This window comes from Rosa rugosa, chromosome 4 (genome assembly GCF_958449725.1).
Source record: "Rosa rugosa chromosome 4, drRosRugo1.1, whole genome shotgun sequence".
In the NCBI taxonomy this organism is placed as follows: domain Eukaryota; kingdom Viridiplantae; phylum Streptophyta; class Magnoliopsida; order Rosales; family Rosaceae; genus Rosa; species Rosa rugosa.
Window position 1 is genome coordinate 27,215,214 of NC_084823.1, and position 23,922 is coordinate 27,239,135.

At 38.7% G+C, this 23,922-nt stretch overlaps 3 protein-coding genes across 7 annotated transcripts; 2 read left to right on the forward strand and 1 right to left on the reverse strand.

Moving 5' to 3' along the window:
* Window positions 1–1,378: 1,378 nt before the first annotated feature.
* On the forward strand, window positions 1,379–3,995 carry LOC133746563 (geraniol 8-hydroxylase-like). Its single transcript, XM_062174731.1, has 2 exons — window positions 1,379–2,394; window positions 3,241–3,995. Exons 1-2 carry the CDS (start codon window positions 1,498–1,500, stop codon window positions 3,850–3,852), a joined length of 1,509 nt encoding a protein of 502 aa, XP_062030715.1. The 5' UTR covers window positions 1,379–1,497; the 3' UTR covers window positions 3,853–3,995.
* A 2,093-nt stretch (window positions 3,996–6,088) lies between these two features.
* Window positions 6,089–11,591, forward strand: LOC133707355 (uncharacterized). Of its 5 annotated transcripts, XM_062132908.1 has the most exons (4): window positions 6,089–6,635; window positions 6,888–7,032; window positions 7,120–7,190; window positions 10,832–11,591. In XM_062132908.1, the coding sequence occupies exon 4, from the start codon at window positions 10,896–10,898 to the stop codon at window positions 11,427–11,429; it is 534 nt and encodes a 177-aa protein (XP_061988892.1). In that variant the 5' UTR covers window positions 6,089–6,635; window positions 6,888–7,032; window positions 7,120–7,190; window positions 10,832–10,895; the 3' UTR covers window positions 11,430–11,591. The 5 variants fall into 5 exon arrangements, with proteins under 5 accessions (XP_061988892.1, XP_061988891.1, XP_061988893.1 ...); XM_062132907.1 differs by having other exon boundaries at window positions 6,883–7,190; XM_062132909.1 differs by lacking the exons at window positions 6,888–7,032; window positions 7,120–7,190 and having other exon boundaries at window positions 6,089–6,609.
* Window positions 11,592–11,912: 321 nt separating this feature from the next.
* Window positions 11,913–18,872, reverse strand: LOC133707354 (methionine S-methyltransferase). Its single transcript, XM_062132905.1, has 12 exons — window positions 18,477–18,872; window positions 17,754–17,947; window positions 17,461–17,667; window positions 17,218–17,313; window positions 16,813–17,001; window positions 16,550–16,738; window positions 16,201–16,437; window positions 15,394–15,528; window positions 14,617–14,937; window positions 14,253–14,432; window positions 12,777–13,745; window positions 11,913–12,527 (listed from the first exon to the last, which is right to left on the reverse strand). Exons 1-12 carry the CDS (start codon window positions 18,724–18,726, stop codon window positions 12,204–12,206), a joined length of 3,291 nt encoding a protein of 1,096 aa, XP_061988889.1. The 5' UTR covers window positions 18,727–18,872; the 3' UTR covers window positions 11,913–12,203.
* Between the last annotated feature and the right edge of the window lie 5,050 nt (window positions 18,873–23,922).

The following is a 23,922-nucleotide window of genomic DNA, read 5'->3' on the forward strand; positions in this document are numbered from 1 at the left end:
TTTCTAAAAAAAATAATAAAAAATAATAATAACATGCAATAATTATGAAATGTGTTTCATTTTTCTTGTTCTTATTCTATTCGAAAAAATGTTTCATTTGGTTTGCCATAATTCAAAGTTGAGAGAGAGAGAGAGAGAGAGAGAGAGAACCAAACTTGGTACAGAAACTTGGGTCTGGATGTTCATTTGTTAATAGCAATCTTTGACAAATTCTGATGGGTCAGTCCCTCCTTCAAAAATCTATATATTAGTTTTACACTTTTACGTACTACATGATAAACTCCTCTAATGACTCATTATCTATGAAAAAAGGCTAGCTAGCTAAATGTAATTATGTATAGCTAGGTTAATTGGTGCTGCAAAATGTTGAAAGTTGGAAGAGACATGCATGCTATCACTGGGCATGAAGTAAGGAGGAAGTTTGACTTTGTTCCCATGGTATACGTGCATATGCTGAATTGCATGCATGAAGGGCAATGCATATATAAAAGCATTAGATACAAGAACAAAGGCATCCAAATTTGTGGAAGTTCGAGATCAAAGAGCTCAAACTCATTCAAGATTCTGAGAGTTTGAGACTAAACTCTGGGAGTTTAGGAGTTCATCATTTGTAAGCAGAAACAATTACTGCACTTGGTGAGAGAGTTCCTCACTTGAAGGGTTGAGAGAAAAGTGTCTCAAGTAAGTGTGAGAGAGAATACCTCTAGAGAGATCGAATAATGAGAGAGAGAGTCTTACCACTTTAGTGAAGTACTGAAGTTTAATTAGTCATTATAGTTATTCTAAAAAAAATAAAAATTAGTCATTATAGTAATCTGACTAATCTCACTATTTTACAAAGTGAAAGAATAAAGTAAACCCATACTTTATCTCAGGAACATAGCCACAATTGCCGAATCTCATCAGATATTACATATTCATTTATTTATTTGTTACTATTTCCGCAAATGTCATGAGATGTGACTCTTTCCTAACACGTCCCCACCTATTACGTATCAAAATTGATTTACTCCGGCTGCTAAGACACTATATCAGACTGGCCAATTCTTAGGTGCGGGTAGCCGCACCACGTGTACGGTGCGGCTGCCCAATCAAATCTCAGAATTTTTTTTCTTTGTTCCGAAATTGTCTCTGATTTTTAAATGTGAAATACCCAAAATACCCTCCTGCTAGGGGAATGATTGGCCTGCCGCACCACGTGGCGGTGCGGCTGCCCCACGCAAGAATCACTCTATGAGACTACGTCCGTGGAGATATTGGTAGCCAGCCACCTTGACAGTTGACACTAAACGTCTAAAGTCTAAACCCATAATTATTACTACGGACAATTTACATTTGTCCCGACTGTGCGGATCTCGATGTGGGGATATATGGGGAGTCTTATTTTGCAATATTATATGGCATTACTTATTAAGTTACCATGATTTTAGGTTTTTCTTTGTGAAAGTCTATATATATATGCGTATGCATGGTATTTCCTTGGTTGGATGAAAAGATATGGATCTCTTGAATTGTATAATATGTCTTTCTTTTGCTTGGATCACCATCCAATCCTTGTATTTCCTTGCCAGAAGAAGCAAAGCAATTCCAAGACCTAGGCTTCCACCAGGACCAAAGCCATTTCCATTGATTGGGAATCTGTTTGAGATCGGTGACAAACCCCATCTCTCCCTCACTAAGCCTTCCCAGCGCTATGGCCCCATAATGAGTTTGCAGCTAGGCCAATTAACCACAATCGTAGTTTCTTCAACGACTTTGGCCAAAGAAATCCTCCGAACCCATGACCAAGTGTTCTGCAACCGAACCCTCCCAGATGCAGTCCACGCCTGCAAACACAGCGAGTACAGCATGGCTTGGCTTCCCGTATCAACAAGATGGAGAAATCTTCGCACAATATGCAACTTGCAATTGTTTGCCCCCAAAGTTCTTGATGCTAACCAAGCCAAACGGCGGGTAAAGGTGCAAAAGCTCATAGATGATGTCAATGAAAGCATGAGGGCCGGTGAGGCAGTGGATATCGGAAGGGCTGCTTTCTCAACCACACTCAATCTGTTGTCACAGACTATCTTCTCTGTGGATTTAGCTGACCCGAGTAGCGAGACAGCTAGGGAGTTCAAGGAGACTGTTTGGGGTATGATGGAAGAGATAGGAAAACCAAACTTGGCGGATTATTTTCCTTTTCTTAGGAAGCTTGATCCGCAAGGCATAAGGCGGCGCTTGACCCGTTACTTCCAAATTACAGTAGACATGTTTGATCGAATGATCCATCAAAGGTTGGAATCAAGAAAACGGGATGGTTATATCTCAACCAATGATATGTTGGATACACTTCTGAATATCAATGAAGAGAAAATGGAGGATATGGACATGCCTGAAACTCAACATTTATTTCTGGTTAGTCAATAATAATCTTTGTTTTCCATTTTTATGGTTACTTAAATGTCATTAGTGTCACTAAATCTGATCAAAATAAAACATTACCTCTACCAGTATTTATTCGAATATATATATATATATATATATATATATATATATATATATATATATATATAATGTATTTATATTTTATACTTTATATATTAACATTTTTTTTAAATGAAAATTAGTTTTCTTTTGAGATTTTGTGTGTAATAATTTTTTCGTTCAAATAATAGATTTCTTCCTCAAAGTCCTTGGTTAATTAGATTGCTCTCATGCTTATAATTCACACTGTTCAAAACCATGTAAATGTCAATCGGAAAAATAAACAATATTGTTCAGGGTTTAGTTTTTCAAAGAGAAAAAGAAAAATAAAACGATTCAAAAGAGTTTATCTTTTGACAATTTTTTTTTTCAGGGAAAGTTATGTCCTCAGTCAATTTTTTTTTATCTTTTTTATATTATTATGTTTTCTTTGCTATTCTACCTAATTGTCCATGGAACATGTGATTTTGGTTGTTGAAGCATTTTTATCAATTAAGGGTAATATCTGGGTTTTAAAAATTTAACCGTTGTTTCCTAAACTAATACTTTGACACACACACACAAACACACACCCACACACTTGCATAGTTATACACAGAGTTAAAATATTAGATTTGAATAAATGAAAAAAGACCGAATTGCCTAGTGAAATTAATTGAATTTATCGAAGCATACACTTGCTTCAAGTTTACTATTATTACAATAATTGGGATTGTTTCTGTGATTCTGTTTTGTTCATCATGATTCATTCCATTGATTTTATCTAACAATATATAGGATCTATTTGCTGCTGGTACGGACACAAGTTCAGCCACAATGGAATGGGCAATGGCTGAGCTACTACGCAACCCAGAAATCCTTTCGAAAGTTCAAGCAGAACTTGAGCAAGTGATTGGAAAAGGGAAACTAGTTGAGGAATCAGACATTGCACGACTCCCTTACTTACAAGCAATAATCAAAGAAACATTTCGGGTTCATCCAACAGTTCCATTTCTACTCCCCCGGAAAGCAGAAGCAAACATAGAGATTGGCGGGTATATAATCCCAAAGGGTGCACGAGTTCTAATCAATTTTTGGGCCATAGGCAGAGACCCCATCACTTGGGACAACCCAAACTTGTTTATGCCTGAGAGGTTCCTGGGATTAGACAACCAAATTGATGTTACGGGGAAAAACTTTGAGCTTATTCCATTTGGTGGTGGGAGGAGAATTTGTCCTGGACTTCCATTGGCAATAAGAATGTTGCACTTGATGTTGGGTTCATTAATTAACTGTTTTGATTGGGAGCTTGAAGATGGAGTTGTACCCGAGACTATGAACATGGAAGATAAGTTTGGCCTCACCTTACAAATGGCTCAGCCTCTGAGAGCTGTGCCCAAGAAGTTATAGCTAGCTAGGAGGAGGATTACCTATACCTATACCTGTATGTATATTCAGCTTGGTTTTGTTCGTATTTTCTTTTGGGAATTGGAACCTTTTTCTTGGCTCCTCGTACTCCATCGATCTCTTCTTTTAATTTTCCCTTCTATGTAGCGCATTTTTCTTTTTTCTTTTTTCACCTTATAAACTTATAAAGGAAGGCTATAATCCATTACATTAATTAAATTGTAACTCAGACAATCTTCACACCCAATATATATTATTATATTAAGGGTCCTTGACCCAAAGCCCCAAAATAATCCAAAATTATCCCACTTACCCCAGCAACAGATTTTTATTCCCACTAACACAATTTAAAGTAAAATGACCATTCTGCCCTCAACCTAATTAATAAATTACATCATTATCCACTTTCTCCCCTCTCTCTCCAGCCGACGCAGGCACACAGCTCTCTCTCTCCCCTCTTCGCCGGAGAAAGTTTCCCAGCCACAATGGCCTGTAATTCTGGAATTCTAGGGCAGATGCTTCATTATCACCACCTCGCGCCGCATGTCCTCCACAGTGGGCCTCGCCTGCGTCGAAGCCTTCCTTCCCCTTCGGTGCTAGTTTCAAATCCAGCTCGTCGGCGTGGGCGTTGAGCGCAGGAGCTTCTCGGAGATTCCGGTACGGGTCGCTGGCGTCGTCGGGAGTACACGTCGATCTCTGACAAGATTGACAGCCACGAGAAGAGCAGGTTGAGGCGGAACCGAAGGGGCGGCACGGCGGGAAAGGTGGGTCTGGTTGCAGTGAACCGGGGCCGGAGAGGAAGGGTTGGAGAAAGTGAATTTACTGAGCGATTTGGATACGTCGTCGTTATGGCACAGGCAACGTATTCTCAACGCGCTTTGTTCGGCGGCGCCATCTCCAGCATCATCCCTAATAGATTTCAAGTTCGGCTTTTTTGGATTTATTTCTTCAATTTCTGGCTGTGTTAATGTTGAGTTGTTGATCGTGGTGTGGAAAAAAAATGGTAGGATGTGAGCAATGGTCGTCAGGTTCCTGATCACCAGGTTTGTCAATGGTTTTGTGTTTTATGCGTGTAACAGTGTTGTGGATTGAATGATGACGTGGGAAATATTGCAGTCAGACGAGTTGGTGGACAAAAGTTGCGCCAATAATGATTGTAGCAAGTCTCTCTTTATTGGGCACCGGATTTATTCTGATATTGCAGTGAGAATCATATTGTAGCTCGCTAATAATTGGTTTATCTCTTTTTTCTGATTTATTCCTTATCAAAAGAGACTAGTTACAATCAGTTTAATGTTGAAGGACAGAAAAAAGAAGATTTTTTTTTTATTGGGGGGCAATAGACATGTATTGGGGGGCAATAGATGTTTTGAATTGATGTAATCTCCTCGTTTTTTTCTTTAATCAAAGTTTTATTTGTCTAAATTTAGGAAGATTAGTTCCCATTTCGGATATTGAAAATTCTATTAGGGGGCAATAGACGTCTATTGGAGGGCAATAGACGTTTTAAAATTGATATAATCTCTTAGTTTTTTTCTTTAATCATAGTTTTATTTGTCTAATTTTTGGAAGATTAGTTCTCATTCCGGCTACCGAAAGTTCTATTGGGGGGCAATAGACGTCTATTGGGGGGCAATACATGGCTGATAGTCGTCTATTGGGGGGCAATACATGACTGATAGTCGTCTATTGGGGGCAATAGACGACTATTAAGGGGCAATAGATGTCTATTGGAAGTAAAAAAAACTTTCGGTGAGATTAGCAAATTCCGGTGGGCGGCGCCGGTGACCGGATTCCGGCGGCCGGTGACCGGGCTCCGGCAAAGTCTCCTATAGTTTCTCTCTCTTCTATGTTCTCTCTCTCTCTCTAAGTAACAAAGGGGTGAGGGTAAAATGGTATTAAAAAAAATTTAAAAACAAAAAAAAAATCTTAATGGGGTATTAGGGAAGACCTCCTTAGAGTGTTTTGGGTAAGAAAGAATTAAAAAAACTTAATGGGGTTAGTGGGAAAAAAATCCCTAGAAATGGGGTAAATGGACAAAATCCCTTATATTAAAGCGAGCGAGACGTGAAAAGAGAAGGATCCAAGATTAGTAACAAAGAAAACCAATGTTATTAAGTACATTTTCAGTCTTCCATCCAAACTTTGTCTTCCGGAGCAAGTAGGTAGTACTAGACTACTAGCTAGCTAGCTAAATGTGCAAGTATATGAGCCAAACATTACATTGATCCGACAATCCTCCACAATATGACCATACTAGATTTAGTGTGTCCTGACCAGGTCGAGTCGAGACAATGAACAGAAGCCACTCTTATGTAGATAAAACAAGAGGAGCCAGGTCAGGTAGTAATTTAAAGAAACTTAATTACCTACGTACGTTGGCATTTTGTTAGTTAATTCCTAGGAAGTCCCATGGCCCAAGTTAGTGAGCTCCATTAGTTTGCACCTTGTTGGTAGATTCTGGTGATCGATCGAGGGCCGGCCTGTGTTTCGACTTTCGAGCTTCCCGGTCTCGACCACGACCCAGAATCATAATAGTTCAAATCAGGCATGAAATTGAGTGGGTTTCGATCGGTAGGCTGCTGAGGCGCAGGAACGACGTCTCAGAGTTTTGAAACGGATTGTGTTTAAGAGTGTTGGAGAGCCGAATTCTCAGAGTTTCAGACTTTCTCTCTTCCAAAAGGCAGCAAATTCGATCCCTAACTCAGAGTGAGCGAGTGTTGGAGTTCGATTCGTCGATTCGCAGCAGTCAATTTGAAGGTATTGGAGTTCAATTCCATTTGAAGGTATGATTCCATTATAAATCTTGAAAAATCAGTGTTTGAACCAATGCTATATTTATCTGGGTAATATCAAGAATATATTTGAATATATGTATCTGGTGAATGTGAAACCTCCGATCTGTATCAAGTTCCTCTCTGCTTCTGCCAATGAAAAAGTTGAAAAACTTTTATCTGGTCATTAGAGTATATATCATTATAAATTTAGTTGCCGGGTTGATTTTCGGGTGATTATTGTGTCTATACTTTATAGTGCAGGTAGCATGGGAAATAAGTTGGTTTATAGTGCAGAAGTGCAGGTGGTTATAATTGATTCTCAGTTTCCATGTACCAGTAATCAAAATTAGGAGAATCCAATGGAAAATTAAGTTGTCGAAAACACAAAATTACCATCAGATTCAGTGTAAGCAGGAACCTTCCCTTTGAGTAATTTGTTTTCTTATGGGAGCATAGAGTGCGCGCTATCTAGACCAACAGTCTGTGTGGGCAGGTTGTATCAGTTGGTAGATTAAAACTCTCCCATGAACTGATTGAATTCTGGTTAGCCAGAACAAATGGCTGGTAAGTTCTTTCTGGTATCTTGTTAAACCAAATGACCATTACAAATCTTTTGGATACCAAAAGCAAATGAGGCCCAAAAAGAGTTATTCTCCTGTGCAATGAGAGATGAACCCGAAGATATATTTTTGCAAGTTTGAGCCATAGCGGAAAATGATAGTTGTTGTAGAAGGATTAGTAAAAAACATACAGAATGCAAAAGCCATGGCGTGAAGAAGAATATTTCTCTAGTGTTTAGAGTAGTTAACTATGAATCAAGTTATCAAAATATAAAGATCAATCCCTTGCATTTATATAAGACCTGCTCTATTTACTGTCCAAATTTCCTAAGTCATCCACACTCCATTGGAATTGTTGACAATTGTTCTTCACCTTTGGTCTTTCAACTTTAGATCTTTGATTTCATTTTATGTTGGTGATTTTGTTGAATCATATGGTTCTAGTACTTTATTATTATGAGTGAATGACAATTAATAATGTTCTTTTGGTTACTCTTAATGTGGCATATATAAGCATAATAATTACATCAATATAGGTCTTTTATACATAAGGCTTACGCCTTACGCCTCAAGGAGGCGAACGCCTTCTTGAGGCTCACCAAAAAACACTGAGGCGTAGTTTAAAACATTGGTTCAAATAGTGCGTAATGCTATCTATTGTTGTAGACATTGTTATTAATTTGTTTGGGTGTCTATGCTGGGACTATCCGATTGAGAGCTGTAGATAGGTTTATGATTTGTCTGACATGTAATTGTTATTTAGACCTCAACTCAATATTTTTCTCCTGAACCCCTTACTTGCTTTCCAACACTATACCATTGTCGTCCACCTCCTTAGAAATTTTTCAATTAGTGTCAAAGTGTCAAACGACATTGTTGGATATATGGATGAACTGGTTTCTGATTAATGGGTTAGTTTTTCAAGATTACCTGCCACCTGAATCTCAAAACCCTAATACCCATGCAAAGGCTTCCATTCATATACCCACCAGTTTGACCGAATCCCCAATCAGAAACTACCTCAATTCACCACTTTCTTTGTAAGAAATTTTGACTATTTTATTGTCCCAGAACACCCATCAAGTTACCATTGCCCTTACTGTCAAAGGGACCCTTAAACCAGATAAGTGTACTGTAAACATATTGCATGCCTCATCTACCTTACTGTTACAATTTACAGGAATACAGTGGGATTTCATAAGAGTGAGGACGCATTGATATTTGCTCTTAAGATGAATTTTAATGGGGCTTTCTTGATCCGGTGACTTATACTCCGTCCGTGCTTTTCTTGCAAATCATGAAGATTTCCTCATTGGATCACAACTGCATCTCTTTTATTTGAGTCTGTCTTGGATTGTGAAGTTTTTGTTGGGAATGCGCTTATATGCATGTATTCTTGGTGGGGACATTTGATCGAAGCTACAAGTGTGTATGATGATTTCACGACTAAACATCTGGTGTTATGGAATGCAATGCAGTATCAGGTTATTCTCAAGATGGAAAGCATGGGCATGAACTTATTTTCATCTTCAATGAAATTGAGAAACAAGGAATGGAACTTGATCATGTCTCATTAAGTGGTGCATTTCAGCTAGCAGTCATGAAAAGAATATGGACCTTGGGAGACAGATATTTTGCTTTTTATAAAATCAGGATATGAAATCATGTTTTGGTTTGTAATGGATCACTCTCGACCTATTAAACGTCTGAGGTTATTTAAGATGCAAGGTGGGTTTTGAGTTCATGAAATGATCAGTGTAGCGCCTTGTACTGTAATTTTTATAGATGAAGCTGCATTTAATGACAAGAGGTTACATATGTTGGACTAATCCATGCTATATCAACTAGGAACTTGGGGGAAGTAGGCAGATCATCTATGGGTTTTGCATAATGACTGGCGTTCTGCCAAAGCATATTGTTTGCAATAGCTTATCATATATGCTACTTTTGAGTCCATGCTTTACCATATATGCTAATTTTGAGTCCATGCTTGACTCTGTCATGGTTTTTGATGAGTTGAACCATAGAGAAATCAAACCGTCAAATACTTTGATATCAGGTTATGCTTATAACAGGCTATGTCATGATGCGGTAAAGACATTCTTATTAGCAATTATGGAACATAAGCCAAACAATTATGCATTTGGTCCTCTTGTAAGTGCAATTAATCGTGCTCAGGTTATTTCTCTGAAATACAGCCAACAAATGCCGCTCTTTTCTGATAAAGCTTGGACCATTGACTGATCTAAGGTTTGAGTATGACCAGATATGTATGCAAAGTGAGGAAGCAATTGTGAGTCCCAAAGAGTTTGAGTGTGACACCTCATAGAAATCAGTTTGCGTCGGCTGCAGTACTCTTTGGATATGCTGGGCATGGAGAATATAACTCAGTGACAGAAATATTCAAGGAGATGGTAAAAGAAGGGATGAGACCTGGTTCAGTCACATGCCTTTCTCTACTTACTGCATATGGCAGAAAGGGAGTGGTTGAGATTCGCCATCAGCTCTTTCAATGAATGGCCAAAGACTATCAGACAGAACCATCTCCTCTACATTAGTTTATTGGTATGGGGACGTGTTAGTGGGGCAGAAATTGGAGAAAGCAGAGAAATTGGTAGGTCAGACAGGGTGTTCTCTGTTGCAAAGCTGTCTTGGGTTCAGCGAGCAGCAGATGTTTTGATGGGACTAGGACCAAGTAAACCAGGTTCTTATGGGTTGTTTTTCCAACTTGTATGCAGAGAACGGGAAGGGGAAATGGTGAACATAAGGAACTGTATGAAATAGGAGAGTTAGAAAAGAAGTGGGGTTTAGTTGGGTGGATAGCATTGGTTATTGCTTGGGCAATACCTCCCACAGACAATCTGGGGAGATATGTCAGGCAAAATGCCTAGGATAAAAATGAAAGTTTTAAGCCAGAACATGCGGGATTTAAGCTCACTGAAAACAGGCACCTTTTCAGTGTATGTGCGGTGAAGTCTTGAATTAGTACATTTAATCAAATTTTTAACATTCAGATTTAGTTGATTTTCTCTTGCTCTATTCATTTTCTTGGATGTAGTTGTACATGTAGTTTCATCATGTAAAATCATAATTGATGAATTGGTGCAACTGTTGTATTATTTTAAATCACAGTGCTCTGAACTTGTAACTATACTAACAGGCATTTTAATTAGTTCTTATAGTTCAATTCATGGTTTCAATTAATTATATTATTAGGAAATTTTACAATAGAACCGAGTATGGCATACATGTTTTGGGTCATCATTATTTAACCAGATCAAGATTTCGCAAAAGATGGTTATTTCCTATAACAGGTGAATCTCTTTTCGGATATCATGCAAACAAAAAATTGACCTTAGTAGACAAAGATGATTACCCAATCAGGGCTGTATGCCATACTGGATTGTATTGAAGGTCTTTTAGTTAGGTGCTAGTGTGAAGCAACAACTTAATTAAGTTACAGTTTAGTAATCGCTTCATTGGATTTAAATTATATTTCATTACTCCTTATGTAGTTTGTTGATTCTATTCTATTTGATGTTTTCAGTTTGAAAAATCCACTTAGGCAGAGTTCATCCTTAACTAGACTTGAAAGCTCTTTTTATATAGTTAGGCTTGCATGCTAACCAAATTAATTTGTTTCAGGCAACGCACGAGTTAGCCAGGACTTTATTGAGCAAAAGGTCAGCAGGGTTCACCAATTCAATAGATGTTTACCAATGATAGGAGGCAAGAAGAGCGAACCGGAAGATATGGTACTTCAAGGCTGCAATACCTTCAGGAATTGGTGACTCAATTTCAGAGTACCACCTGTGAAGAATCAAAAGAGAAGATTGTTGCTAATCTGGCTAACTTTGCTTATGATCCTTACAATTATACGTATTTGCGCCAGCTCAATGTGGTGGAACTTTTTCTGGACTGCATAACAGAGCCAAATGAGAAGCTTGTGGAATTTGGGTTAGGCGGAATCTGCAATTGTTGCCCTGATCCGGCCAATGCAGCAATTGTCACCCAGTGTGGCGGGATACCCCTTGTTATTCAATGTCTATCAAGCCCAGTTAGAAACACCGTGAACTATGCAATTGGATCGCTTTATTATCTCTGCAACACATCTAATACGGAAGAGATTATGAACCCAGAAGTGGTTGACGTCATGAAGAGATATGCTGCTGCTGAAGCAGCAAATGTCAGCTTTAGTAATCTAGCCAAAGCATTTTTGGACATACATGTTTCCAAAAATTAACTTTGAGACAGAGTAGGTCTGTTGTTAGATGAGCTATCGAGACGCATCCTTTTTTCGTTATTAACTTTCATGTTTGCTTGTTCAGAAAATTTAGTTGATTCTTGGTTTTGCTTAGTAACTGCAATCATCTCTCTATTTATGGTACTTGTATATTTGATTGTATACTGATGTAATCTTGATATAGTTTGAGCCTTTGAGGGTGATCCGATAAATACATTGGCTTAGTTGCTGCCATCACCATCTCCCTCAACCTCTATTTTATCTCAATTATCTACATCAACAGTTTTTGCCCCACCAAATCGAAGAAAATCATATAATGTCATGTATCCCCTAGATGAATCAATACCTGTGATTCAAAGTCAATAACCAGTCACAACCAAGAGGAAAAAAGAAATTGTGCAATTTGTTAATGCCTGGAGGTGATTTATACCCAGATGACCGATGTAAAGGAAAACTGAGCAAATTAAAAAACACAAGACCAAATCCATAAAAGATGAGATGGTATACCTATAGGACTCAACTCCAACAACAACAAGTACATGTTATTGAGCGAGGATGTTTCGTGTAGCACAAATAAGATACAAAAATGAGTGAAAACCTAGAGCTCTCAAGCTCAATCAAATAAGGAAAAATAATGCTTTGCTTGGTACACCGTAAGGGAAAACCACAAATTCAACCCATACCAAGCTGACGGGGTATTGGCTTGTGACGGACCAGCTCAATCAAGTAATGAAAAAAAATGAAACAGATTCTATGTGAGAGTGGTACAGAAGTTCAGTTACTGATGGTCTTCTTAAATTGAACAATGCAGTCCAATGCCCGCTCAAACTCACTTTCTTCAAGACCAATGGTGAAACGACAATAGCCAGGAATTCCAGTCCAGGAGCCACTATTGATGCATAAGCCAGTAGACTTGTGAACGACCTCCCTGATATTAGAGTCATCAAGCTTAACTTCATGCACTGTTCCATCTTCAGTGCTGCCTCCATCTTTATATTGCTTGAACTTAACAGTCTTATTCAAATAAGATGAGGGCTTGGCCACCATGGAAACACCACCACTAGATTCAAGCACATCCCATCCACACTTCTCCAGTGTCTAACAAAATTAGATTGATAATGGAAATTAGAATGAGATACTCCAGGGAATACATAATTATACTTTAAAGCACTTGAGGAAGGCACCCAAGGACATATGCTAATAAACAATCGACTTGAAACTGGGTTGCAAGGTTCAATGCCTTCAATATGTTACACCATAGCTTGAGATTAGCTTTTATTTGGAATACATAAAATCGATGTATAGTGAATGGAAAAGAAAAGAGAGAGAGAGAGAGAGATAGTTCACCTCCTTCAAGCGCTTGGATCGACTCTTCAAATTTCTTATCTGTTCTGCAATGGCATCCCAAAGATCTCCTGATTTCTGCTCTCTCAGACCCAGTAGCTTCTTAACGGCATATTTAACAGTGTTATGAGGTTTGCTTAATCCTGGAAAGCTATAAAATGTTTCCACCACAGCAGACTGGTTCAGAACCAGAAACCCAAATTTGAGTCCCCCACTCAGCATCTTCAAAGACAATCCCCCGAGCAGAGAGACACAAAAAGATGGTTGGCTAGAAGAATATAACTTTGACAAACTGTCCACCAGACTCCAGCCACCCCAACCCTCAGGGTCAAATTCCAAACCCGAGAATGAAGTGTCAATCACAACCCTAGCCCCAAATTTGGCACAGGTAGACAGTAAATTTTCAATCTCTTTGTTGCTGTATAGCGCACCGGTTGGGTTAATTGTTGGTCCAGAAATGTATACCCATGGTTTATCCAGAGTCTCTAGGACTCCTGAAAGACCCTTTTCTGTCAGTTTAAAGCCTTCTTCGATCTTTGTAGGTATATTTACAATATTTGCTTTCAAAAATTTTGCAGCAGAAACATAGTTTCCATTTGAGCCAGAAGGAAAGCACAATGTCCCCCCTTCTTGTATGCAACAAAGAACCAACTTGTTAAACAGAGCTAGCGAGCTGTCAGCATATATAAATTCGGTGTTGCTATCAAGTGGGTAGCCATAATTGCTCTTTATGAATTCCTTAATGCTAGTGGTGACATCTATTTCTGACTCAGCTATGTTCTGTCTGGCAAAGCTTTCAAAAATTGCAGCATTGACAGGTGATGGTACATGTAAGAAGCTTTGATCCACGTCCATATGAATCAGGGAAGAGTTCCCTGCCTCATTAATTGCCAACTCAGCATTATTAAGGACCGAGTTTGCTGAACTAGCAAAACCAATCATCTCTGCTGATTTAACTGATGTGCATTCCCTCTGATGAATATATATGAAACCAATAGTATAAGCAAATCCATGAACAAGAAAAGCATGTTGAAGTTCTTAAAGCAATCAACAAATAACCATACTGGTAAAAAAGAATAATTGATATTAGATAAACCAGAAATAAACATCTTCAAGGAAAGACCGTAGACGTTAAACTGACATTAGTTAAATTGACATTAAATTTCATGAGAATGTTATGTATTTCTGAAGTTGTCTAGCTAAACAGTGGGCAGACAGTAGACCGCAGACGGTCAAAACTACTCTGTATCTAACTATGCTAAACAACATCAAACATTCCATGTCCCCTCCCAATATCACTAACAGAAAACAGAACGACTTTTCCAACAGATAGGCTGAATGGTTTTCTTCATCCAACCAGAACATTTTATAATATCTTTGGAAAATTAAGATTCATACATGATATATTTGTAAATTCATAGATATCAAAAATGTAATTATTCATCAACATAAACTCCACAAGAAAAGGGACCGACATACCTGTGGAGGTGGATGTCTGTCAGCAAGTTGAAAAGCTAAAAGTTCATGAAAAAGACAACCATAATAACCTTGACTAATTGGTGCTGTACTCCCTTCTAGTAGTTCAACAGTCTTTGACAAGGCCTTGAAAATATTTTCCTCCTCTGAAATTACAAAAGCTACTTCGAGATCTGAATAAACCTGGAAAGATTGTTCAACTTCAGTTCATGAGAAAATATTGCCTTACAAGCTATTGTATGTTCACTGACCCAAAAAAAAGCTATTGTATGGTTTAATTTCAATTAGATACATAGAAAAGCCTTCTCTTGGTATAGCTAGCTAAATTGTGGATTTTTTCTGAATGAATGGGAAAAGAATAAAATACCTTGTTTTTCACTAGGCCACAAATAATTGCTGCATGGGATGGCAGAACATTCCCCCCTATATATTTGAGGACTCCATTGGAACTTGGAAGGCTGGATAGCTCAAAATGATCAGATATGTCTAAGAAAAGACGAGATCCAACTTCTCTTGTAACATCTAAAAGGTGTACAAAGGCTGAACTAGTAACAGACTCATAATCAGCTATCCCAGTAACCACCACCTGTGGCTTCAACTTCCTTATAAGCTCTATTATCAAATCAGACTGTCGAGGCGCTTCAATAACTGTAAGTGAATCCTCTGCAGGATTATCAGTTCCTGCACCCTACAGTTGAGCAGTACAAATAGTTAAACAAATGTACCACTAACCAAAGGAAACAATAAGTGGAACTATGACAATCATTAGCCATAGACCGAAAACCACTTCATAAAATCTTTTATGTTAAAAAGTAGTTGGGATCTTGCTTCCCTTTTCATGTATTCGTATCCTCTTCTAACACATAAATTTGAGCCTTTAAGCTCATTTGACTTTCAGAAATCAGAAAATATCATAAGACTCAGCTAAAACTACTTGGTGTTGTTCCAATAAACTTTAATTTATTCCACTAAACTGTAGTCATCATAGCATTATCCATGCTAACAGTGTCTAGCAAATACTTCTAGATACACAATACATCCTGTCTTGAGCATGAACGGGCCAAACTTTTGGTCAATAATACTGAGTAAAAACGAAAATGAATAACTAAAGATTGAAAGTACAGCAACATTACGAATATATTACCTTAACTGCTAAAGATGTTAACCAGTTCCTTGGAAGGTGGCGCGTCAGATGTTCATCAACAATTGCAAGACGAGGTGAGAACAACCGAAGAGCATTTTCTATTGCTACAGCCCTTGAAGGAAAGACAACAACATTCTTGTACAGGAATGAGATAAGATGAGTCAGAAATGCAGTTTAGAGTACAGGACAGGAAAAAGCATGAAGATGATGTATATTCTACTGTTCTGCCAAAAAAATAAACTAAGCTTTCAAAGGAAGCACAAGTATGTTTCCACTTTCCACCAAAATTCAAGGACATGAAGTTACATAATTTATAAAAACAATCACTTAGAACTCAGACACTTAAAACACCAATATTTTCCTGCAAGCACGATCATGGTTACCTAGGATTAAAGCATAGACAAGCTATGTGTAATGATTTCTCCACCTAACACCTTGACGTCCTCATGCATCATAAACTTACTTTAATAAGATCAGTTAACAAGTGAGGAGTACAAAGCAAAAGGATATGACTGTAAATTATTGTTCCACATAATTTACTTCTTGAAAAAAAATAATAATAAAAAACTTGAGATACTAGTTTACTTTTGTCAAACTACACGAGAAAATTTATCCAGAAATAAAACAAGAAAAAATCAAGAACCAGGAGGCTGATAGAGTCTTTCAAAAACAAAAGAAATGAAAAACGAGAGAGACAGTGACAGAGACGGAGAATAGACAGATGATACACATAAGAGTTGCTAATTGATTGCTTAGAGGATGCAAAAAGGGAAAATAATCCAAAGCAAAGCATGAATACTGTCTTACATCAGTAGTGAGTGGAACACGGTGATACGTTTTCAGAAACCCAGCAATGAGGTTGCGAAAATGTTTGCTTCCAGCTGGTGGTTCATACTTGCAGAAAGAACTCCCTTTCACAACACTGGAAAGATAAGCTAGGAAGGGAATCTTCTCATCAGCCACTGAATCATCTTCAAACGATAAATCTAAAGAACTGCTGATGTCGTGGAAGCCATTCTTAAGAAACTCAAAAATTGTCTTGACCTGTCAGTGTATTAACTCAGTGGCCTTTTAATTTCCCTCTATAAGTGTAATTAACATCACATATGTGAAGATAAAGATCCACTCGGAAAAGCCAGAAGAATGAAGTGCATACCTGATTTGGTTGGCGGAGTTGACAGCTGTAAACTGATAAAGCGTGCGAGATTCGACCACCGGCATTTCCATATGCCCATGCTGTTCGAGCACAAATAGGCTGATCTCCAGAAAGTCCCATGAAGAACTCAAAACGGTGTGGACTGTTCTTTTCAATTTCAACTAATGCTGATATATCTGTGTCTGCAGCCTGTAAAAATGCATTTCATCAATAGCTCAACTTTGAAGAAAATCAAATTACCCAAACAAAGAAGGGTTACTTGCCTGAAGAATTTTAGTCTGCCAAAGCTTGTTAACATGAAAGCCACGGCGTTCAAACAAGCGTTTACAAACAGCTTGTCCTGGACGCCCTCCCATGTTGAAGATCATTATCCCCATAGGTTTGATGACAGCTATTCCTTCCTCCACTGCCCTAGCAATTAGACCTAAGCCAAATTGATCCTCAAGAAAACCCTGCATAGAAAAGGAAATAATACATAACTGGAACAGCACAATTTGTAAAGCAGTACTCAGAAAGGAATAGCACATATCACTAACAAGCAGTTTACATGAGGTAGCAATTGTTTCTCCTTATTTTTTTTTTTTTTTTGAAAAGACATTAAGGCAGTTATTTTATGATATCTATTTTATAATAGAACGGAAAATATGTTATCAAGTATATGCACTAACCTGAAGCGCACAATAATTGCTCAATGAATGTAGAAATTCCTCACTTGCATTCTCAGTTATCATCTTAGACATTGCATCTGGATTCGGGTTAAGAATCTGCAAGAGCAACAAGGGATAACTTACATAATATGAATCTTCATATGGCCATTTGACAAAGTAATCTATCAAAAATAATATCACAAGTCGATTCAGGCAAAAGATTTATCCCAGCCGCACCCTTTTAATTGTAATTGTTGACAATACCTGAGGGATGCAACCAACAATTCGTTCTAGTTGAATGTCATTGTCTCTGCAATAAGATAGGAGATCTGATTCATGAAACTCAACCCTGTCCAGCAAGGTCTTTTTCTCAGCATCATAGATGGGCTGACCTTCCTCGTCCAAAGCATTTAGATACAAATTTATCCATGACATCTTGACTGCTCTAGGATTGATATCGAGTCCATACACCTGCAACGAGGAGTTTATTCACCACTTTTTGGAGAAGCAGATATCATGATTGTTAAAGGAAGACAAGAACAAGCAACAAAGAGTACCTTGGATGGCAACCACTTCTCAGCAATGGCAATGGATATCCAACCATTTCCACAGCCAAGCTCAGCAAGTGACTTGTCCTTAAAGATAGAGTCCGGATGTCTGTTTAGTCCTTCGAAAAAAGTGAAGGACCAATCTTCTGGAACAAAAATGCTAGGGATAACCATCATTGTCAGCTTCTTCCTACCCTGGTAACCTGCAATAGCCCGAGAACAGCATCAGACTATCTAATTGTCCAATTAGCTCTTTTAGACATACAGACCACTGATCGTTGATTGCATTATTAAAAGTCCAGCCATGACTTGAGTTACATGCATTAGATTGATAACAAAACTCAAAATTCAGAAAGAAAACTAAAAATCATGTGTATATGATGTGACAACGGTATGGCCATCATATGCGAAAAAGTGTACATAAGCTCATAAAATTTTGGTAGTTGTATATGTAGATATACAAACATGTGGAGTCAATAAAGCGAAAATCAGTACCGGCTAGGCGAAAAGTGAGTTTGTTGAGAAACGAAACACATAATGCGATTGGCTGCTGAGGTAAGTGACAAGAACAGTGGTAATGTGCATGTGGAATTTTTCAAAACAGTAAAGAAATTCAAAAACGCAAAGCAAGCAAACAACGAAAACGACGGTAAAGAAATGAGAGCATTGGATTGGATATTACCAAATCAAAACAGGCAGTGAAAGAGAAGTGAGAGAGAGAGGAATGAAGACCTTGATACTGATCGAAGAAGATGTCCTCAATCTGGAAATGATAGGTGCGGAAGCAGTGATCGCAGTCGTCCTTGGTAGGGAAGCGCTTCTGGAGGTTGGAGAGGAAGATCCGAGCTTGAGTTCGGGTTTTCGGATCCTCGAGACGCTCCAGCACTGATCTCAGAGCAGAGTACGCGGCATCGCCGGATTGCTCGCACCGCTTCAGGAACTCGTCCACCGATCCCAGAGACGACGCGTCGTTCTTCGCCATTCACACTCGAGAGAGAGAGAGGAGAACAGGTTTGTGTTTGTGTGGAGAAGAAGACGAAGAAGGAGAGAGAGAGAGGTGGGCCTTGCTCGTATGGGCGAAGAAGAAGAATAGGTGGAGGAGAAGGTTGTTCCCGGTTTTGCGTCATGGCATCCCCCCCTTATAAATATAATCAAGTCTCTGCTTTTTTAGTCTGACTTTTGACTACGATATTTGCCTTTTTTATTATTTCTTTTTGAGATGTGAGACATGTTTGGGGGGGATATGCTTTTGTCTTTTTTTTTTTCCAATGGGGAATGCTTTTGCTTGTAACACAATGAAAGAATCACTCTTTAAATTAAAAAAGTTACGGCAATTTTTCTTTTCATTTTGGAAAAGTTTCTTCTTTTTTCATATGGGAGGTATTGCAATTTTTTTTTTCAAATATAATATAGTCTATTGACTATCTTATCCTCATATAGAAATAATTTGTTTATTAATATCTATATTATGTGAGGGTATATATGGTAGTTTAAAAATTTAACAATTCTCTCAAAAATTGACTTAATTATAGAAGATAAAGACATTATGAAAATCCCTCTACAAATTATTTATGCATCAGCTACTATGTCTTCCTATATTGGAATACATTCAAATGAAAAAATAATCTACATTTAACACCTCTTAAAACAACTAAATGAATTATTCAAAAAAAAAAAAAACAACTAAATGAATGCCTTCTTCATAAGACTAAAGACTGTGAAAATGAAACTTTGATGGTTCTCTAAACAATAACAAACAAGGTGTTACAGGCTTCATTATTATGTATTTGAAATGACAAAGGTGATCCTCTTATTGCTTCCTCAAAAAAAGATTGGCTATTCTAATGTATTGTCTAATGAAATTATGGCTATTCTGATGGAACCCACTTTTTCATTATATCTCGACAAATTCACCCTTTAGTTTGTGGATCTCTACGAATAAATCATTTTGCAAATTTTGAGCCGAATTGACAATCGTTAAGGTTCTAAACTGGATCAAATCAATGCACAAATAAAATATGACCAATATGAACTTTTTTTTTTTTTTTAATGTAAACCATGTCTATGAATGTTTTTGCGACTTTCAATTTAGCTGAAAATTTATAAAAATAAACCATTTGTTTAAGGAAAACTGAAATTGGGAGAGAATTGAGTCGTGCTTTCATTAATAATAGGGGCCTCTTTATATAGAGGATTACAAGACATAGAATCAGAGTTGTACAAGGAAAAATAATCGTATAATTAATCGGATATCTCCGAGAATATCTCTAATTCTAAACCCTATTACAACTAGGTCAAGTAACCTAGAGTTTGGGCCAGACACACACATATTCTGGATTTACTTGGACACTCCCCCTTGTGTCTCCCAAACGTGGTGCTCCTCTCGTTGCCTCATTAAAAACCTTGCCGAGTAACAAAAATCCTGTGGGACAAAAATAACCTCGGTCGAAGGGGAAAAAGAGCACAACACACCTTTCACGTTTCGAGACCATACATATAGACATCTCCCCCTGATGTCTGCATCTCCCCCTGATGACTATGGTCATGGGAGTTCGGATAACTTCTGCAAATGATGCTACCAACATGTTTCTCGAAAGTGGAATTTAGGCAATGACTTAGTGAGCAAGTCTGCCACACTGTCCTCAGATCGAGCGTACACTTTGATCTTGAGGAGAGTCTATTGTTGCTGATTATCCTTGGTGTTGTCACTTTTGATGTAGCCTTGCTTCATTTGTTCAAAACAAGCAGCATTATCCTAAATGCTCGTAGGCTCATCTGTGGTAGACTTCAAACCACAATTGTTCGAACATGCGTAATTATGGATCCAAACCATATACATTCACGAACCATATCGTGAAGAGCAATAATCTCTGCATTGTTCGAAGATATAGCGACTAGGGTCTATTCTGTAAATCTCCAAGATATCACGGTCTTTACCCATGGTAAACACTCAACCATTTTGGGAATGACCTTTGTATGGGTCAGAGAGATACCAATATCAGCAAAACCTTCCAAAACACATATTGTTTTGGGATGGGGATAGTGGACGCAGGCCAATGTTGGCCGCGTTCCTGGTGTGTGATGGGTCCGAATCCATCATCTCTCTGTAAGGGTAGAACAAGCCTATATCAATCGTACATCTCAAGTACCGAATGATATATTTTACACCAATCCAATGGCGTCGCGTTGGCGCAAAGCTTTATCTAGCTAACAAGTTCACAACATATGAGATGTCCGGTCTTGTGCATTGGGGTAAGTACAACTTAAGTAAGACACTTCTGCCTCTAACACATCTTCATCATCGTCCTTTGGACAAAGAAGATCATTTTCAGGATCAAGACTACGGACGATCATAGGGGTGCTTGAAGGCTTGACCTTGTCAAAATGCCTAAGCATCTATCAACACGATGCTCAAGTTCCAAACCGAGACATAATCGTGTTCTCCCAAAATCCTTCATCTCAAACTCAGATTTCAAGTGTTCAGCGGTTTTCCTTAACTCTTTAAGGGGTTCCAATGAAGATCATGTCCAACATGAACCGCGATAGAATCCGAAACTTGTTATGGAAACGCGTGGGCATATCCCTTCCCAATCAAGTTTAGTGAGCGTTTCAACCTCTTTGTAAACGCGCTCCATGGTCTAGCGCCACTTGACTTGGGTAAATGAAGTTCACCATGAGCCTTCATGTATATTCCGTATCTAGATCCCCATAGAGATATGTAGTGACCACATTTGTAAGCTGCATGTTCAGTTATTCGGAAACTACCAAACTGACAGGGTAGTGGAGTGCAATGACATCCATTACGAGAGAATATGACTCATCGTAGTCTATTTCAGGGCGTTTTGTGAGAAGTCTTGCGCCATAAGGCGAGATTTCCATCTCTTTATCTCATGACGCTGTCTAACGAAGACCTATTAGTTAATAGGTTTTATGTTAGGAGGTGTTGGCATCACTGACTCAAAAACCTTCCTCTTCGTTAGAGAATCCAACTTAACCTGTATCGCATATTTCCATTTAGGCCAAATCTCTCTACGTTGGCATTCATTCATCAACGGAGCGTGGTTCGACATCATCGGACTCAACAAACTTATGCGCAATGAAATGCGCGACTACATCATCAATTATGATGGAGTTTCTATCCCACGTCTCATGTACACTAGTGTAAGTTTCATAGAGCTCTATATTCTCATAAATAGGTTCTGACGTTGAGGCGTCCCCCAACTATAACCATAATCCGGAAGATACTCATGAGACGGATTTTGAGTGTCGATGATCCAAGGATTGAGTTGTGCCAAAGTATCCTTCGAACCCACAGGCCTCCCATGCATCTTAGCTGGGGCTATGGCTTGTAACGCCAGAATGCCACTTTCTTTGGCGTTGGCGCCATGCCAACCTCCTTGTAGGGTGGCGCTACGCCCTCTCGTAGGGACGTTCATCCTTGCAGGCATATTTGCAGCAGATATGTGTGATCTTGTCACTTTAGTGGGGATCGAGATGAAACATAGTGGGGACAGACCACGACAATTTCTGTCGTTCCTGCTGAACATTCCTATTCTTATCTCCCCCTAACGACGGGAAGACTGTCTCATCAAAGTGACATCCGCAAATAGCGATAAGGAGATCGCCTAGCAAGGGCATTAAGTGGCGGACGATAGTTGGAATCTCAAATCCAACGTAGTTGCTCATTCGTCTGTAAGGACCCATCATAGTGCGCTGTGGCGGCGCAATTGGCACATAAATGTCTCACTCAAATGTGCGTAAGTACAAAATATTTGTACCCAATTACTAGCTGTAACCCAGAGATACATTGAGTGGTGGTAGGTCGTAGACGAATTAGCATAGCTGCATGCGATATTGCATTACCCCAAGCGGATATAAGGAGGTTGGTGCGCATTACCAATATCCTGACTACCATCGATCGTAGTCATTTCCGCGAGACCATTTGGGTGTGTTTATGAGAATATGATGTCCAACATCAATCCCATTGCAATATCCATCGAAAGTCTTCGATGTAAACTCACTAGCATAATCAAATCCAATTGACTGAATAGGATGATTCGGGGAGTGAGCCCGTTGTCATATGATATGTGCTAGGAGTGTAGCATAAGCAGCATTACAAGTGGACAATGGCACAACACGTGACCAGCGTGTTTGCGTGTCAACCAACATCATGAGATATTTAAACGTCCGCAAGTTGGTTGAATCAGTCCATAGAATCCCCATGGATTCTATGTAAGAACAAAAATGAGTATTTTCATATCCTTTGCATAGGACAGTCTCAGTCCTAGTTTGCCTAAGGAACGGGCTTTGTAAAATGAGCGAGAGGGTTTAGAAGTAACTAATGAAGATTTTGGTTGGGCTTGAGCGTCTGAAACGCTATTTGAAGCAAAGTTGGTGATTGCTACATCACCTGGGGTGTCATCACTATGATGTACGCTATCCATAGCATCATGGATAAGGACTATGCCAGCCCTAGGCTGGTGGTGGACGGCAGCGACGGTGGTCACACTTAGTCTATGAATCAACTTTTTGATTCATGCTTCGTTTCGCTCGAGAGAAGGATGTCCATGTGAAGTCTTTAGTAGACGGATCATCATATCATGACTAGGATGACCTATCCTGTCGTGACAAAGCCAATATGTGTCTAAATCCAAGAGATCTTCTCTCATAACTTTATTGGATTTAATAGCTCGAATAGTGACATAGAGTCCACTAGAGAGACACATAAACTTCTTTAAGATGCGCCTTTGTTCGCAATCGTTAGAGGCATAGCAAAGGAACTCATTTCCATTCTTTACATGCGTTTTCGCATGGAATCCGTTGGCTATTCATAGGTGCGATTTGCCCTAGGAGCGTAGAGAGTTTTTATGACAGTAATCAAAGTGCCATTTGGCAAGGGGAACTTGGGCTATTCCATGTCCTTGAATTAATATTGATGACCCAGCCATCGTAGTCACAAAAGTAATATGCTCAGAATCAAAATGGAGTCATGAAAAGAACTCGAAATTTTATTAATAAGCCAACGGAGTACATCATTGTTTCTTAATAAACCAACGGAGTACATCATCGTTTGACTTCTTTCAGTGACTCCAAAATAAAAATGACCAGGTGAGTAGAGAGATGTCGGTGGAGCAAATCTCGCTTAAGTACCACTTATCTCAAAACCTTCCTAGACATC